Source organism: Parasteatoda tepidariorum, chromosome 4 (genome assembly GCF_982258835.1).
Source record: "Parasteatoda tepidariorum strain Cologne lab strain chromosome 4, Ptep-v5.0, whole genome shotgun sequence".
Classification (NCBI taxonomy): domain Eukaryota; kingdom Metazoa; phylum Arthropoda; class Arachnida; order Araneae; family Theridiidae; genus Parasteatoda; species Parasteatoda tepidariorum.
Window position 1 is genome coordinate 114,436,039 of NC_141758.1, and position 17,141 is coordinate 114,453,179.

The 17,141-nt window shown below is 27.8% G+C and overlaps 1 protein-coding gene across 12 annotated transcripts in view; it reads right to left on the minus strand.

Moving 5' to 3' along the window:
- Positions 1–265: 265 nt before the first annotated feature.
- Klc (kinesin light chain) overlaps positions 266–17,141 on the minus strand; it is a 101,263-nt gene continuing 84,387 nt past the window's right edge. For 5 of the 12 annotated variants that reach the window (XM_087161938.1, XM_087161937.1, XM_087161928.1 and 2 more), the window contains exons 13-15: positions 11,669–11,802; positions 7,174–7,219; positions 3,440–3,872 (exon numbers count right to left, since the gene is read on the minus strand). In XM_087161938.1, coding sequence (XP_087018064.1) covers positions 3,795–3,872; positions 7,174–7,219; positions 11,669–11,802 — 258 coding nt within the window. In that variant the 3' untranslated portion in view covers positions 3,440–3,794. Of the gene's footprint in view, positions 3,873–7,173; positions 7,220–11,668; positions 11,803–17,141 lie in introns of all 12 variants that reach the window. The other 7 variants (XM_087161934.1, XM_087161933.1, XM_087161932.1 and 4 more) reach the window with 5 other exon arrangements.

Sequence of the window (17,141 nt, forward strand, 5' to 3'; positions counted from 1 at the left end):
ATCGCTATCATCAATCAAAATTTAGATCACATTCCAACAAGTTAGAGTACTCAAATCTCAACTGGAGCTCTGTGCCTGATGGTAATGCAATGTTCAGTTATATCTTGACAGCTTAAAGTAAAATATATCGTCAATTCAAATTTCGACCACTTTTTAAATAACTTATAAGTTAAAAATCAATTTTTTAAAAAAAAACTGCAACTTGGTGATTGTCAGTATAAAAATAAATGTATTGTGAAAGATAAATTAATAGAAAACACAATAGTCACACAAACATACTTTTTATTAGAGAAACACATATTTCAATTTTAGCTGTTTCAGAATTGTGCAAGCATACACTTTACATGTAGTTTAGATAACTCAAATAGTTAAGTTTACTAAGGAAAAAAATTAAATCCTCCAAAGTCATTAACATACTGAATTCAAATATTAAAAATTATAACATACATATTAAAACATACATATTTTTTGAGGGAAAAACAAATTATAATGTGATAATAAACAGACATTTAAAAAAATAAATATTCCTTAAATTACTGAAATATAAGTATTGAATTGCCAATTGCTAGGAAACAAAAATAGATTTTTAAATGCAATTACAAAACTTATTTATTTATAATGAAACAATTAATAAAAAACACAATTGATTATTAATAAAATTTTTTTATAACTTTTATAATGAATGAAATGGTAAAAAAAAATACAAACATAAACCTGAAATTAAAAGTATTCACACAAAATTGAATTAATTATGAATCTGGATATTAATTTGAATAAATTTCTAAAAAAAGATAAAACTAAAAAAGGTCAACAGCGAATACAGGTTAAGAGTAGCTAAAAATGCTTAGGTTTTTTATTCGTAATAATAATAGAAGAAAAAAAAAATACTAATTAATCCATTTTAAAAGTTACTAATTTTTAATATAAAACTTCATAGGCTATTTGATATCTCTATTTTGAATGCAAACTCTTAGATTAGATGTCCCTGAAAAGAAAAGAGTGCAATTATGTAATATCTGGGGGAGATAAAAACAACTTATTTAAAAGGAAAAAAACATTGGAACCATATTTAGTCATAAAATTGTATTATTTCCCACAAAAAATCTTGAAGATTTAAGACGTCATTATTAAACCTGTTTCAACTATTTTTTTGTAAAACAAGTAAATGAAACAAAGCATTTATTTGCTAATATAATTAAAATTGAAATAATACTAATATTCAAGCAATAGATTTAAAAGTTAAGTGTACTTTGTTGTAAAAAGCATCCTTTAATTGTTGCCTCCTTTGGTTTTTCCTCTGCATGACATTGCATACTAATTAAGCCAAATGTTAAGTTTGCAGTTAGATTATTATAATACTACAGTTAAAAAATTATATTCACACCACAGTGAACTATTACAAAAATTATTATCACAATGAGAATATCCTAATATATTATTATTAGGGATGTTTTTTTAGCGAACATCATTCCCATAAAAAAATGTTAAAAAACTGTTTCAATTGCATGAAAAAACAAATAACTAATAAAAAGAAAAGATTGAGATAATTATTATCTCAAATGAATAAAAGTCGTCGCGGGTGTAACATTGAAATCAAAAAGTATTTACAGTATTCTCTCGATATCTCGAAAATCTTGCTACGTCAATACATATTTTCTTCCTTTGAATAATATATCCACCTCATGTTAATTCGAATTCCGATATCAAAGAGTTTCTTCTAATATATTTTTCTACACTTTTTAGAACATATTTAGTTCTGAGCTTGTTATCTCGAAAACTCGCTACCTGGAAAATTTTTTAGCGCCCCTTCAACTTCGAGATATCGGAAGAATACTGTATAATAAATCTGATAAATTTGCTTCAAAATAAAGTCAAACCATTGAAATATATATTCGATGCAATATCACAGAGATATGCAAAGGGGAGAAAAACAATATTAAGTGAAACTAATAAATATTTAAAAAAAAAAATAATAAAAGAATACAAATTGTACCAGTTGGCAGTATGACTACAAATTAAAAGTTTAAGAAGTAATTCTTTTAATAATAGCAATAATAAAAAAATTTCCAAAAAATAGGAAATGTGGAATATTTGCTTGATATTAAAAATAAATTAAAAACAAATCATAACTAAGTACAAAACTAGAATAAAATTTAAAAAAAAAAAAAAAATTGAAAGAGAAATGATTTTCAATGCTGTAAAACAACGTGTTTGTTATTCATTTATATGCACATAAAACATATTGCCCAAACCATTTAGAATCACGTTGGCAATAAAAATAACAATGGAATCAACAAAAATAGGTGCTTGTCATTTAACCATTGAATGCATTTTTTCATAAGAAGCAACAATTGACAAAGATTTTGCTTAAATAACGCCAAACTCATCAGACACTTAATTTAAAGAGCTAAGTGAATGAATGACATTTTAACTTTTCAGATATATTTAATTTCACAACACTGAATATTTTATCAAATCTTTAAATTTCACAGATACACTATAGAAGCGACTATCGTTCAGTATTTTTGAAGTGAAAAAGGTTTTAAGAGCACTGGACAACAAGCAGTTGAAACGTACTTCTTTTTTAACCGCTTCTCTGAGTTTACTCGAGTTTGTATAGATTGCAAATATTTATTATCCCGAGATAACTCGGGCGTAGCAGAATTTGTAAGTACGTTTCGTTTTATCACGTTTTTACTCAGCCAGAAACAAACAAACAAACAAAAAAAATAATAATCATCTGCTGTGATTGGAAGTTAGCCAAGTTTTGGTGTTGGATTGCACATGTGTTTTGTGCTATTTTATATAAGATGGTTGCTGAATTTACATTGGAAAAAAAAAGGGTAAAATAATGTCGTATCACTTCATTGGTGTTTGGAAAGAAATACTCTGTGTTGTTCCTTGTTTTAAAAACTATCATGCAAAGACAAATATTTAAATTTTTTTCCTTTCCCCTCGATAACTCTGGATAGTAAACTGATGGTAAATTAAATATTTTTTACACACAAGAAAAATTAAAATTTCAACTTAAAACTTGCGTATTAGGTTTCGTTTTAGTTCCTTGTATTTATTAATGAAATTAAAAAAAAAAAAATCTTTGATTTTTTTTCAAAACAATTTGTAAGGAAAGCGCTTAATAGCAAATAAAATACTAAGAATGCGAATGTTAAGAATTTAAATTAGTGTAGATTCCACAAACAGAAAGGACAAGTTAAAAAAAAAAAAAAAATCCTTATCATCATTTCCAAATGTCAAACTTTATAGGTAATTTATTCAAATGTACCCTCATTCACTCATCCCTTGAACTGTACTGAGAGAAGTCAGCCAAAGTTACTTCACATAACAAAAGCATTCAAAGGAATCACCACGCAGAAAGGGGCCATAGTTACTTCACCAAATGCACAAAAGTAGTTATACAGTAATATAAAATAATATCACATTTTCTTTTAGATTGCAAAAAAATCAGATATCTTCATATAAGTGACACCCTATTCAAAGCAAAGTGTCCACAAGCCATTTTTTTTAATATTTAAATTCAAAAACAAGCTCACTATATACAATACAAGTCGTCAACAAATAATGAACATTTAAAGAGTCTCGTCGATTAACCTCACAGCTAAATTTTTGGTAAATATTTACAATCAGCAGGTGCACATCTCTGGTAAAATTCTTTTTATATTTAAATATATAACTAGCAAAAACCACTAGTGTGTGCAGAAAGAGATCAAAAGAATGGTCTCTAAGTATTCTAAAAATAAACTATATGCTGTAATATGGGGGAATAGGATGCAGCTTTAACGGGGTGTGTCTCGGCTTCGTAATTGGTCTGTGCTAGCTGTTTTCGATCGCATGCTCATCAAATTACTTTTCACCTAAAAGAATACACACATTATATTAGTTAGAGTAAATAAATAAACTTTAAAAATTGGTATTCAAAACATAACATGACATTAGAATTTTTCAAGTGAGTATTTTAGGGTGTACTAAATTCAACCCTAAAGTTGAAAGCTAAATATTGAAGTACTAGTCCTTCAGACTGAACATTATGAAACAAAAGGAACAGCTTTAACATTAACCGGTCAGATGACTGCTCGAGAATTTTTGTATCGAAAATGCGCTTGTCGTCTTATCGATTTTGCACATTTGAATTCATGACTTTTTCTAAAAATTATATGCAGTTAATATTCTATTATTATTGGTGTTTTGTTTGTTTCAAATAATTCCTGTCGTTTTCCTATTTCGATTACAACCGGTCATTTGACCGGGAGAACAATTTATTGCTTTATAATGTTACTGGACCTGAAATGACGATGTAATGAACGTTCAACGTATTGCAATGAATTAGTTGCACATATCTGCAAAGACTGTTGCGTAGTTAGTTCAATCAGAATGACTGTGAATTCTAATTTCAAGAAAGCACATAAAATTTTAGATGGGCATAAGAAAAAGTGACAATTATAATTATAAGAATAATAGAAATAATAATAATTAGAAAAAATATGTCTGCGGAAAATGTACAACGGAAACACCCTGTATATGTAAAAAAATATGTTGAGTAATGACTTAAAAATTCTTATTCTTTGTGTTTGTAACACATAAAAATAACCAATATACAATTTTGTTTGATTATAATGAAGATTTTTCAAAATTTCCTTCCTAACATTCATATTTCATACATTCTATAAAGAAACATCAAGTTCGGTCATTTGACCGGCTATGGCAGAAATAGGTATATATTAAGTGATATGTTTAGAGTTAATGAACAACGAAAAAAAAAATAAATAAATTAATAGCTACAGAAATTTATTGTAAAAATAACATCCATGAATAACATTTAAGTTGGTATTAGAGCTACTGACTACTAGTTGAAGATATTAGCAACTGCAGTAACATTCAGAAATTGATTTATTATCCGACTTTATGACAAAAGTAAGATGCATTAAATGATACAATTTCCAAAAATATTTTGTCCACAGCATTTTACTTTTTGGGGTGAAGAGCTATTTAATTTATCGACATTGACAAACTATTGAAGAATTAGATGCTAATTATTGTTTTCCAGAACTGCTACCAGATCAAAATGGTAAGTAATATCTTATTTTCTTAAAAAATAAAAACTTATCTTAAAAGGAAAAAAAAAATTACATGTTTACATACTCTAGTGGCTTTCTGCACTACTTTTAAGACTAATATAATAAATTTACTTTCCTCAACAACTTGCATTTAAGTTGAATGATTAATTAAACACTGATAATAAACAGTAGAATTATTATGATAGCAAGATAAAGAAGATGTGTGTTAACACAATAAAACTAATAAAGATGACTCCCCTCCCCCAACATTTTGCAGACTATCCATGGATAGTTATTCATAATTGTTGTGGTATAGATAATTCTTTGATAATAAAGAGTTAACCACATCAGAAAAATAAAAAGCCGCAAATAAAAAATTACATAAATGTAAAGAACAATATTTTTTGCAGTCATAATTTGAATAAGTGGTAGTGGAATTGTACTATACAAACCTCAAATAATAACAGATTTTTCTGTTGTGCCAAAAAAATTACATTTCCCTATTTAACAATATAAAATAGCAACTATAAAATGAGGCACATCAAAATTTAAGGAATGTTTCATTTTTAACTAGCCTTGAGTCCTTGGCAAAATTGTACTGTAATTTTCCAGCTGTACACTAATTTCCCATTGTAGGGTTTCCAAAACGGTTAATAATATTACCATAAAATGAAAAATTAGCTCTTGTTATTTAATCGTCAAATTTTTACAAAAAAGAAACGAGTTAAACACAAAATATCTAAAAAAATACATAGCTTTTAAGAAAATTTGCCATGAAATGTTTTTTACTTTTTTAGATAATTTTATGTTTAACAAAAATTCTATTTTTCATAAATAAAAGCTGATATACTTTATCTTATTTTGTGAAATTTTGATACTTATTACATATTTAAGGATAATTGAATAGAAATCAAAATTATTAACCACATTAAGAAATAATTTTTTTATTTAAAAAACAATATTGCTAATATAGATTTAGAATCTTTACACAAATTTCGATTATCTTTGAGTAATAATAATAATAATAAAAAAAAAAAAAAAATGCAAATGTGCAGTTTAGGGAAAATTAGATATTTTTCTTTTTAATTGTTTGTACGAACATAAAATTTTTGCTAAAAATTTGTTTCAAATTATGGGTAGAACAGATACAAAATGTATCCTTTTTGCTCTGAATAAAGGGTATACATGTATCGCGATATTATTTTTTTAAACGCGGGAATATGTGCCCTGATTGATTTTAAAATTATGAGAAAATGAATAGTGATTTTTAATTTTACGGTCATGTAAATACTAATTGCAATATTTGATTTTTAAAAAAATTACATGGAAACAAATCAAGATGTTACATTTTAAAATTGCATGAATAGGAATACAGATGGGGCATTTGAATCACAATCATAATGAATCATGTTGCATTATCTGTATATAAAATTTGGTAGCATCAGCATTTTACTTTGTATTATGATCGTCAATATCAATGATATAAGAAATATATATTTTAAAGCAATTGAGATAATCTAAATAAAATATTCAAAAGGCCTTAAAATTATATTAAAAAAGAAAACATTAAACCTTTCTTTCCCCATATTCATAAGGTTTCCTGAATAAAAAGCTTTAAAAAGTAAAAAAAGAAGATATATTTTTTTTTTTTTGAATTAGAAATAAATAAAAAGTGCCATAAAATCTATTGCTCATTATATCATATATCACAATATATGAGGAAATGTATCGCCTAAATCTGCTTTTTAAAACAGTTATTTGTGGGTGCTTTTTGCTCAAAAATGTCGCCCAAGGTAAAAAAAAAAAAAAAGGTCTGTTTTTAGTCGTCAGTGGACGCTTTACACTGAATAACATGGAGAAATTTTTGATAATGATAAACCTTTTCCTAATCCCTCAATTGTTATTGAGAAGAAAAAAAATTTCAGATCCAAAACTGAAACAAAAACAATTACTGAACAAGAAAGTTATTAAATATTTTAAACATTTAAAAACCAAGTGCAGTGCGGCACATTATGAGCATAGAACCAAATCACATAATCTACAAATCAGAGGTGCGATTTACATTCACACACATTCACAAACTTATACAGGGATATAATACCTGTTCTTCTGAATTAAGCGTTGACATTGAGCTGGCTCGTTTCATTCTGCGAGAATAAAAGAATACAATTAAACCACAATAAATGCACAAGAAACTGACAAGTGATGATCAAGGAAACTGGAAAGGATCAAATTATATCAACTGAATACAACATATGGGGAAAAAAAGGAACCACAAAAACTCAAAATATAAAAAGCAAAAAATCAAACTCAAGAATTTCTTCTGCGTACAATTTGGAAATTTCTAGCCATACTATACTTCAGAAAACTCAAAATCTTTAAACTACCCAGAGATTTTGAGAATTTTTTTTTAATATAAAACAGAGAAGAATGTGTTGCTATAGTAAAATAATAAAAGCTATTGTAACTTACAAAAAATGAGAGGAAAATACTTTAAATTAGAGATATACCAGGTATTAGGCAATTACTTGTTGACCAACCAGGTTTTTATTACCCGGCAAATGATTTTCACTACCTGGACCCTTGTATTTAGTCTTAACCGCTTCCCTGATTATCCCGAGTATGTATAGATTGCAACTATTTACTATCCCGTGTAAACTCGGGCACAGCAGAATTCGTCAATACCAGGGCTCGAAAAAACTCAGAAATTTTGCCCGTCCCCGAGGACGGCTTGTCCAACAATGTACCCGTCCTCCTTTGAAACTAACCCGTCGCTTCTAAATAAATAAAAATATAATTTTCTCTTATTTATTACTAACATTTATATAAATTGCACAATGAATAAGTAGTTATTAGGATTACAAATACTAGGATAGCATTATACAAAAATAAATACTAGGTTACTAATAGTAAAACCTAGTATTTCTTTAATGAAATAATTTAAATAACAAAGGTCAAGTTATCTGTCAATTATCATGTCAATTTATCCGATGGTACTGCGGTTTTTAAATGAATCAAATACGACGTTTTCCAGTTCCACAATCAAGCCAATGATTTACAGAGGTTTCTGCACAGAAATCTGAAAGAGGTTTTCCATTTAGGTAGATGTTCATAATTGCGGTTGACGCTTGTTGCTTAAGACCAGCACGTAGTGTTTTTTTTTTTAATGTTCATTGCTGAAGAGCCCCTTTCAACCGCTGCAGTACTCCCAGACAGCGAAAACATCAATTCCACCATGCGCAGTATGTTGCTCTATTTCGAGATTAGAGGGTCATTTTAAAAGTGAGGAGCTAGACTCTTGTAAGATAACAAAAATTGAAAATATATCACGAACATTAACGGGAAAATGGCCGTCCGCGCGGACGTTGGATTCGAGAAATTTGTTGTCCGTGGGGTAGTTTTGACCGCCGAGGATGGGCGGTTTTTCGAGCCCTGGTCAATACGTTTTTGTTTTATCACGTTTTTACTCGGCCGGAAGCAAAGCAAAAAATAATGATAATTGGCTGTGATTGGAATTGCCAATTTTTATTTGGGAGTTCTGCTGTTTGTGGGACTGTATATGTGTTTTGTGCAATTGTATATACGATGGTTGATGAATTTACGTAGAAAAGAGTAAAAAAAATTGCGTTCGCTAGCGAAAGTAATGCAGGTGATTTTTCATATTATGAAAATGTGAACCTATACAAAGACTACTATTTAACTTTTTTCATTTGCCCGAGATAATTTGGGATAGTAAACTGATGGTAAATTAAATTATGTTTTGTTTTAGTTCCTTGGTATTTATTAATGAAATTAAAAAATATGTTGATTCTTTTCTTAAAAAGAAAAAAAAAAATGGTAAGGGAAGCAGTTAAGACGCAGTAACTGTCCAATTTTACCTGGTATCCATACTTGGGTAGCATTTATCCATTTATGTTCAACACTACTATATTTAAATTTATAGTAATTTAAAACTATTCATAAAAATAATAATTAGTAAACCACATATTCTATCAGTTTCTAACTAATCAAGCTAAGATAACCGATACCGGCACGGAATTTTCTTTTTCTCGTGCAGAATTCTATTTCAGGAAAACCTTGACAAAGTTAACACCTCTGTGAGAGAGAAATATGTTCGCTAAAGAGAAGTAAAATTAAAATCTAAAGCTCAAAACTATTTTGAACTAAATAAGTATGAAAGTTAAATAAATAAATAACAAAATAGAAAATTGTATTGATATTTATTTAAGTTAATGAAAGCATAATGATTAAAATTCAGTTGTAAAAGGTACATTAATATTTTCTTTCTCATGACACATTAATTATTCAAATGCTATTAATAATTTAAACATCACTGAAGAACTAATGTCCTAGTAAATAAAATCATATGCTGAAACTGAGACAGTTGATTTAACAAAAATTCAATAATATATTTTTTTTAAGGATAGTTTTTATTAATTTTTTTTTTTTTTTTTTTTACTTTTACACAATCCAAAACATTTTATTATATTTTCATCTCAAGGTAGTTTATGTTTATATCAAAAAGAAACATGCCTGAATAAAATTGACAGTCGGTAACTTTTAATTAAATTTTTACTAAAAAGCGTGTTCCCTACTCATTAGCATTTATAGTAATTAAATAATTAAAAATTAAACCATGAGAGTTCATCAATCATGATTAATATTTTTATTCAATATATTCCATTGCTTTATTAAAATCATCAAGTATTTAACAAAGGCTACATTAAAAAATGCTAATGAAAATTAGTTATAAAGTATAGTCTATAAGTAGAAGGCTTCACTTCATTGCAAAGTTTTTAAAATTTTTTTTAATACTTCGTTCGTTATTAAAAAATTTGTAAGGTATCAAAATTGCGTTTTGAGTGTTCAATTTAATGAAACTTCTAGTTTCGCTGTATAAAAACTATTAAACTAAGAAATTTGAAATGACTATGTGAAGAAAAGTGAACAGGGATTACCAGGGAATAAAAAAAAAATAAACAATCGACTAAACTCTCTAGCACCAATATCTTTCTCCAAGATACTTTCAAAAATAACAAACATATATGTTACTTATTTAAAATAATAATAAGAAAAGCGCTAAGGTTTACAAAAAAAACTTTATAATTTTTTTTTAAAATTAAACATGTAACAATATTTTATTCTAATATTATGGGTGATATTCTTGCATTTTGTTAGGGGGAGGGAACGTACAAATTATTTCTTTCTTTTCATTTAATAAATATTCCTCCCAGTAAAAAAAAAAAAAAACAAACATAAAAACAGCGAAATCCATAGAAGAATTTGCGGAAAAAAAGATCGCCGATGAAATCATGCTAATATGACTTCTTAAATACGTGTTTCGTTTCGAGATTAGGTTGTTGTAATAAACAATATTGCATAAAAAATATCAGATTTAAAAACTATGGAGAAATCAATAGCAATAACTGCATAAAATTCGATAGAATCATTTCTGCCTTAAAAAAGTATATACTCAAATGCACAATTCGAATTTTCCATATTGTTTGAAATATATCGGGATAAATGAATTGTTTGAAATATATTGTTTGAAATATATCGGAAAAAATAAAGTTTTTTTTTGTTGTTAACACAGCCCTTTTGATATTTTAAATTAGAGACATATATGTTCACTATTATCAAAAGTTATGTGCAGAATGATAATAGTGCTAGAGAGTTTCGGAGCAGATATCTCGAAAAAATTCTGCCAAAAGGTGCAAGAGAAGGGCGATCACAGAGATGCCAACTATCCGGACAGCAAATATATATTTTGGAATGGTAATTTATTAACGTGTAGTTCTTGGTTTAATAAATTCAATTTATTAGGTTTTTATTCACCACTATTTCCAAATAATTCGAAAATATATATATTTCATCACCTTGTTTCAGTTAAGGCATGCTACACTGTATAAAAAGTAAGCAAAAGTAGGCAAATGTTTGCAAATTTTAGTTTGTAGTTATTTACCGCTTATTAAAATTGTTATGGTGCGTCCGGAGTAGTTGGCATCTCTGGCCATCATATTAATTATGTCTTGTCTGTACTTTCATTCTTGAGTGTCTAGTACTTTTCGCCATTGAACTACTATAATTTATTTCCGGAGTAGGGATGCACAACCAATGGCCCACCGGAGCTTTTGAACGCAATAAAAAATTATTTTAATTTTATTTTTGTTTAAATGTTATACATTTTCTTTAATTTAAATATTTAATTCCAATTTATATTACTCTATAAAATGTATATATTTGTTACACTTTCATTATGTAAACTTTTTCTGGTTAGAAATCATATCCCCCCACTCAATATTCTTGTATGTATATATATAATTATTGTGAAAAATTTTAGAATACTAACATTTAGATAAAAATGATCATGTTTGCTGTTAACATGACTAAATATGCGTGTGGTCCTTTGTTAATCTATCTTCTCTGCAAGTGGCCCGTCATCCAAAAAGGTTGTGCACACCTTTTACAGAGTGTTTAAAAAAAAAATAAACCCTTTTTTTTTGAAAAAAAAAGTCAGGTACGGGAAAAAAAGAAATGCAATGAAAAGAGTATAGCAACACATCCTTTTCTGTGTGAGAATACCAACAAATGCCTACCTGGCAGCAAAACTGTCCACGTTTCCAAAAGCCGAAGGATCACCTTTCAATTTATGTAGGAGCTTGGCACTACTGAGACGAATCGAGGCCCTCAATTTGCTAAAGCTGCTGCTTCGTTTGAGTTTTCCATTAGTCTAGGGGGTTCAAGTGTAGGTGACACAAGTAAGGATATTTTGATAATAAAATAAAATAAAAATGGTGGCTGGAGAGGCTAAGCAATATTGCGCAAATGTTTGAGCCATGCACACAGTACTAACTGATATGTAACATTAAGTTTTATTGTGTTTAAACAAAATGATATAAGTTATGAGAAAAAACAACAACTTAGAAATAAGCTACGGACGGTAACTTTTTTTTTTTAAATAAGGCAGTTTGTATAAAATTTAGCTGAAAAAATAAACTAGAGGCACTTTTTTTTCTTTCTAATTTTGCATTAAGTATGAAGGAAAGCATTTCAAGTAGAAATATACTTTATGGAAATTTATTTTAGACACAGCATAAAACAAAAATAAAGTTAACATTTCAGAGCAGAGTTCCTTTAGGATAAAGACAGAATATCCAGTAAGCTACAAAAGAAAGAAAAACACTACTTCAGAGCAAAATTGCGTTTTAACTGTACTCAACAATACATAAACTCATTAAAATAGTTTTAAAAAAAAAACTATTTAAAAGGACAAACTAATGCAATCTATTTATTTTTGAAGAATTGTCTGACTAGAAAGAGACATAATTTTTAAAAATTTAAAGTCCCATGAAAATACGTCTATTTTCTGTCAATAAGATTTAACTTTGTGTGGATTGTGTACAAAATAAATGATTAAATGCATATTATTTAACTCACAAAAAGAGATTGATTAAAGATGCTTCATTAAAAAAAAAAAAATGTTTTTCAACTTCTTCAAAGAGTTTGACAGTTATGAGAAGCTAAATTAGATTATTAGTTATAAATTTTTTGAAATACTCAAGTTGTTAAGTTACTATAATTGGAACAATTAGGTTTAAATAATTCTGAACATCAATAGTCTTTCATTTTATTTATTTTAGTAGGCAGAATTAAACATCCAAACTATAACTTCAAAAATCAAAACAAGTTTGAGGTTAACATTAAAAGCAAACAAAAATATTAAAATAATATTAACAAAAAAAAAAGGAAACAAAAAAGAAAAAAGAAAGAAAAGAAAGCATGTGCTAAAAAATTACAAAGGCTAAACCACTCAGAAAAACTTAGTGAGCTGCAGGGGTAAACAGCAATTGATATTCAAATTTTTAAACAGAACAAAACACATATTACTCCCTATCAGAAATTTTTATAAGCAGATTGGGATTTATTATTTCGGAAAAAAAGGCTCACTAATAAAAGCTCCTCTTATTAACATAAACTAACGGAAATGTAAGAAGTTAAATTACATTTAACATGAGGTACATAATTTGTCAGAAGTGATAAATCAAAGGTCAGGCTAAAAATGAGTGCTTTTTCCTGAAATAGTGTTTTATATAGGTATCACTTTTTCTACTAAACCTTGTTAAAATATATTTTTTCAAATTTAAACTTCAAATTATTCTGGAAGTTGAATTCATTCGTTAAAATTATTTTCCTCTAGCTCATTCTGGACATAAAAATGTGCACACGGGAGACCTATTTCTACCATAAAGTCTCCTTTGAGACATAAAATGTGCAATTTTATATATAAATATCATATTATGGCATAATATCAATTACAATCTTATTGGAGCATATTAATTTCAATTGTAACAGGGTTTGCATTACATTGATATGTGCTAGTGTCCCGACAAGCTACTTTTTAGTGCAGATAGTGGCAGAAATTAACGTTAATATAAATTAAATAAGGCAGCTAAAACTGTCTCTAATTGTTTATAATCCTAACAGTTCTGATAAGTATTTGCAATTAGATGCCCTCTTGCGTGTAATAGGTAATTTCAAAATAACAGGAGTGAACTTCAGAAAGTATATTTAATCGTAGCAGAGTTTGAAATAATTAAATGAGCATCAGTGTCTCAACCGAGTGTTGATTAGTTTTCAAATATCTTTAGTTAAATAACATCTTTGATATTGGAAATTTCAAAGTGGCACATTTAAATTTATCTAACAGCTATATACTATGTTTAGTAAACTGAACAACAGAATTAATATTGTAAGACTACTTCGTCATTTAAGTATTCCCATTGAGAACAGAAAAGCAAGTTTTTTTTTTAGCGAAAAGTTTTTTTTAAGGAAACAGCAAATTTTGCGGTGCTGATACGTTGTTTTATTATTCTGGCACTATTAAATTTGTCGCAAAATTTTAACTTGGTTTTGTTAAAAAAAAAAAAAGAAAAAAAAGAAAAAGAAAGATGAGGTTGTCAAAGTGGGATTACATTAGGCTGATGTTGTATTGTGTGATTTAGTGTTACCATTTAACCAGAGCTTTTTTTTTGTGGGATTTCAAGTGAAAAAAAAAATTTCTTAAATGTTGACTTCTCTATACAGTTTGAATAGCAACTTGTTTATAGATTTCGTATTAGAGTAGCGCCTAAACTGAATGAAAATATCCAAGATATGTACTTTATCTAATCAACACGAATTCTGTTCTGAAATTTCTGATTAAAAATTAACACACTAATGTTAAGTAACGCTTATTTATTGATGTGAGTATATTTTAAAGTATTTGCAACTAAAGATTATTTTATTAATCTTCTTGGAGGAGGGAAGTGGAGGAATCTCGATGCAATTTATAAAATTTCACCGTTTGTTTCGAAGTATTACGTGGCTTGCACGCAATGATACGAATTTGCATAACATAGCCCTTTCCTAAATACTGAATTAAAAATAAATATAATTTTTGTAACTTTAAGAGTGTTTTTCTTTCATTTATTATTTATACAATTGGAACTATTTCTTTTCAAAAATTCTGACCAAATTCAAAGCAATTTAGAAATTAAAAAAAGAATTGTTAAGGTAAAAATTAGTAAGCATAAAATATAAAACATTAATATTATTGCACAAGAAACAAAGATAGAAAAGGTTACGCAAAAACAATAAAGGAGGAGCAAAGACAGTAAAAGAAACCAGAGATAAAAGGAAGACACATGCAATTATAAGACAAAATAAAGCATTTTCTACACCAATACTTAAACTTAGAAATGAATTTGTGCATGGCTCTGAGGCTTAAGATCTTGACTCCTTAAAAACAGGTGTGTTATTCGCGCCAACTAATATAAACAATAGTAAGAGAGAGAAAACATGCTTAAATAGCCAAAAGAAAAAACAGATAATGTGAATAATAAATATAGAAAAATAAATCTAATGCAAAGACAAGAAATAAAGGAAAGATATTAAAAAAAAATGTAATAAATTGCAAGGAACAGATTAAATTACATATTTTCAAAATTGCAACTCATTCTAGTTACAGCTAAAGCTAATGATTTGGACTTAAATATACTAATCATTATACGAAAATTAACCATTTGTTGGTTTGAAATAAGCCTGGTTTTAATAGCCATAATTGCAGCATTGGTGGCTGTTTAAGAGACAGTACAGGGCTGTCTATCAAGAGAAATGCATAAACATTAAATTTGACCACTGCAGGGGTGATTGTGGCTAAAAGTGAAAAAAACCCTGAAAATTTTTAAACGCAAAATGTAGATGTTAATTTATATATCATATATCTTTCATATTTTACATAATTTTTTGAATGAACATTTATAATCAAATAACGCTCTAACGCAAAATATATCACACCATTAGAGTAATTAATTCAAGAAGAAGCTTACTTCTAACAAGAACCGCGATATTAGATTTTAAGAAAATCGCTTGCATATCAATCACGCTCTTGGAGTTTAAAAAGGCAAATATACAACTTGCGATATTGAACTTTTGAATCGTTCAAATGCGAATCACTAGATCGTGTGAATACAAATTGTAATGCATAGTTTAAATATTAAAAAATCGATGTTTGGTATTACAAACATGTGAATACAAATTGCAAAATTGGATTTTAAAAAGTGTGAATACGAATCGCAGTCTTCGATTTTAAACTCACGTGAGTAAGAATCGCAATATTCGGCTTTAAAAACGTGTAAATACAAATCATTATTGGATTAATCGATATTGGATTTTTAAATCAAGTGAATACGAATCACAACACAGTTTTTAAATCAGGTAAATACGAAAATCGATGTTTGATATTAAAATTGAGTGAATAAGATTCAAAACATCAGCAGATTCCGTCGCTGTACCATATATTCAAAATAGCCAAAATCAAATCAAAACATTGGCAAAAGAATCACGTAGGACGTAATTCTTAATGCAATCGGTGGAAGAATGTACGAAAATGCCTCGTTAACGGGATTTAGCAAAATCTTCAAAATTTCACTGGATTATAAGTTTTGATTCGCAGAACCAATGGTCTGAGTTATGTGGAATTCTATGATATTCATGCAAAACTCGCATGCACTGCTTCTAGTTTTTGAAACCCGAAATAATTATACGAAAAACCCGGAATTCCGGGGAACTCCAGAGTACAATCATCCCTGACACTGAAAAATTTAATATTGGTTATAAATCACTAATGTTTTACAACAGCATTATTCTTTTCTTTTACAAAAACAATTTCTGGTGACTATTGCTTAAATCAAGAGTGGAAACAGTGACTAAAATTTAACATTGATAATAGGCAATATATACTCATTGGGGGAAGATAAAGTGACAAAATAATATTAAAATAACATAATTTATTAACAAAAAATATTTAAGGAATTTCGCAACGAATGCCATTTTTCAATTAATTCAATGGTTCGTAAAACAAAGAAATAAAAACTGTACAACTTGTAGTAATGTTGTTTAAACAGACTATCAATCAATAAATATCTCCGAACAAAGCTTTGAACACTCTTCATTTTATTATTAGTTGATAGAACTAGTTTATACAATAATGAGTTATCTTGTTTCAAAGTTGAAACATCTAAATTTGAATTAGACATTGAGAAGGCAATTAAATTTTTATAGCATTATGATCAAGATTCAAATTTATTTAAATTTATAAACATATTATCTTACAATAAACAGCTATATTTAAATAAACAGTTAATAGAGATAAATTTAAAATTAGTTTTGTGATAATGAAATTAGATACTTAAATTTTCAAAAAAGCAAGTTTGTACTGTGTGCATGTTGCATAGGCTATAAACAAAATTGGAATTTTAGAAGCAGCAGCATACCAAAATGATTTACACCATTTTTCACTTATAACCAAGCTTATAAAACAAAATCACCACTTAAAATACGGATGGAGAAATGGCTGATAAGTGGAAAAACTCACCAATTCAAATTTATTAAAAAAACGATTTTTAAAAAGAAAACTTAATCTAAGGCAATGACACACCAAGTAAAAAATAAATGTGCAAAACTAAAGATGAAAAGAAAGCTAGTAATAACTAAACCAATAAAACAGAAAATGAATGAAACCAACTCTAA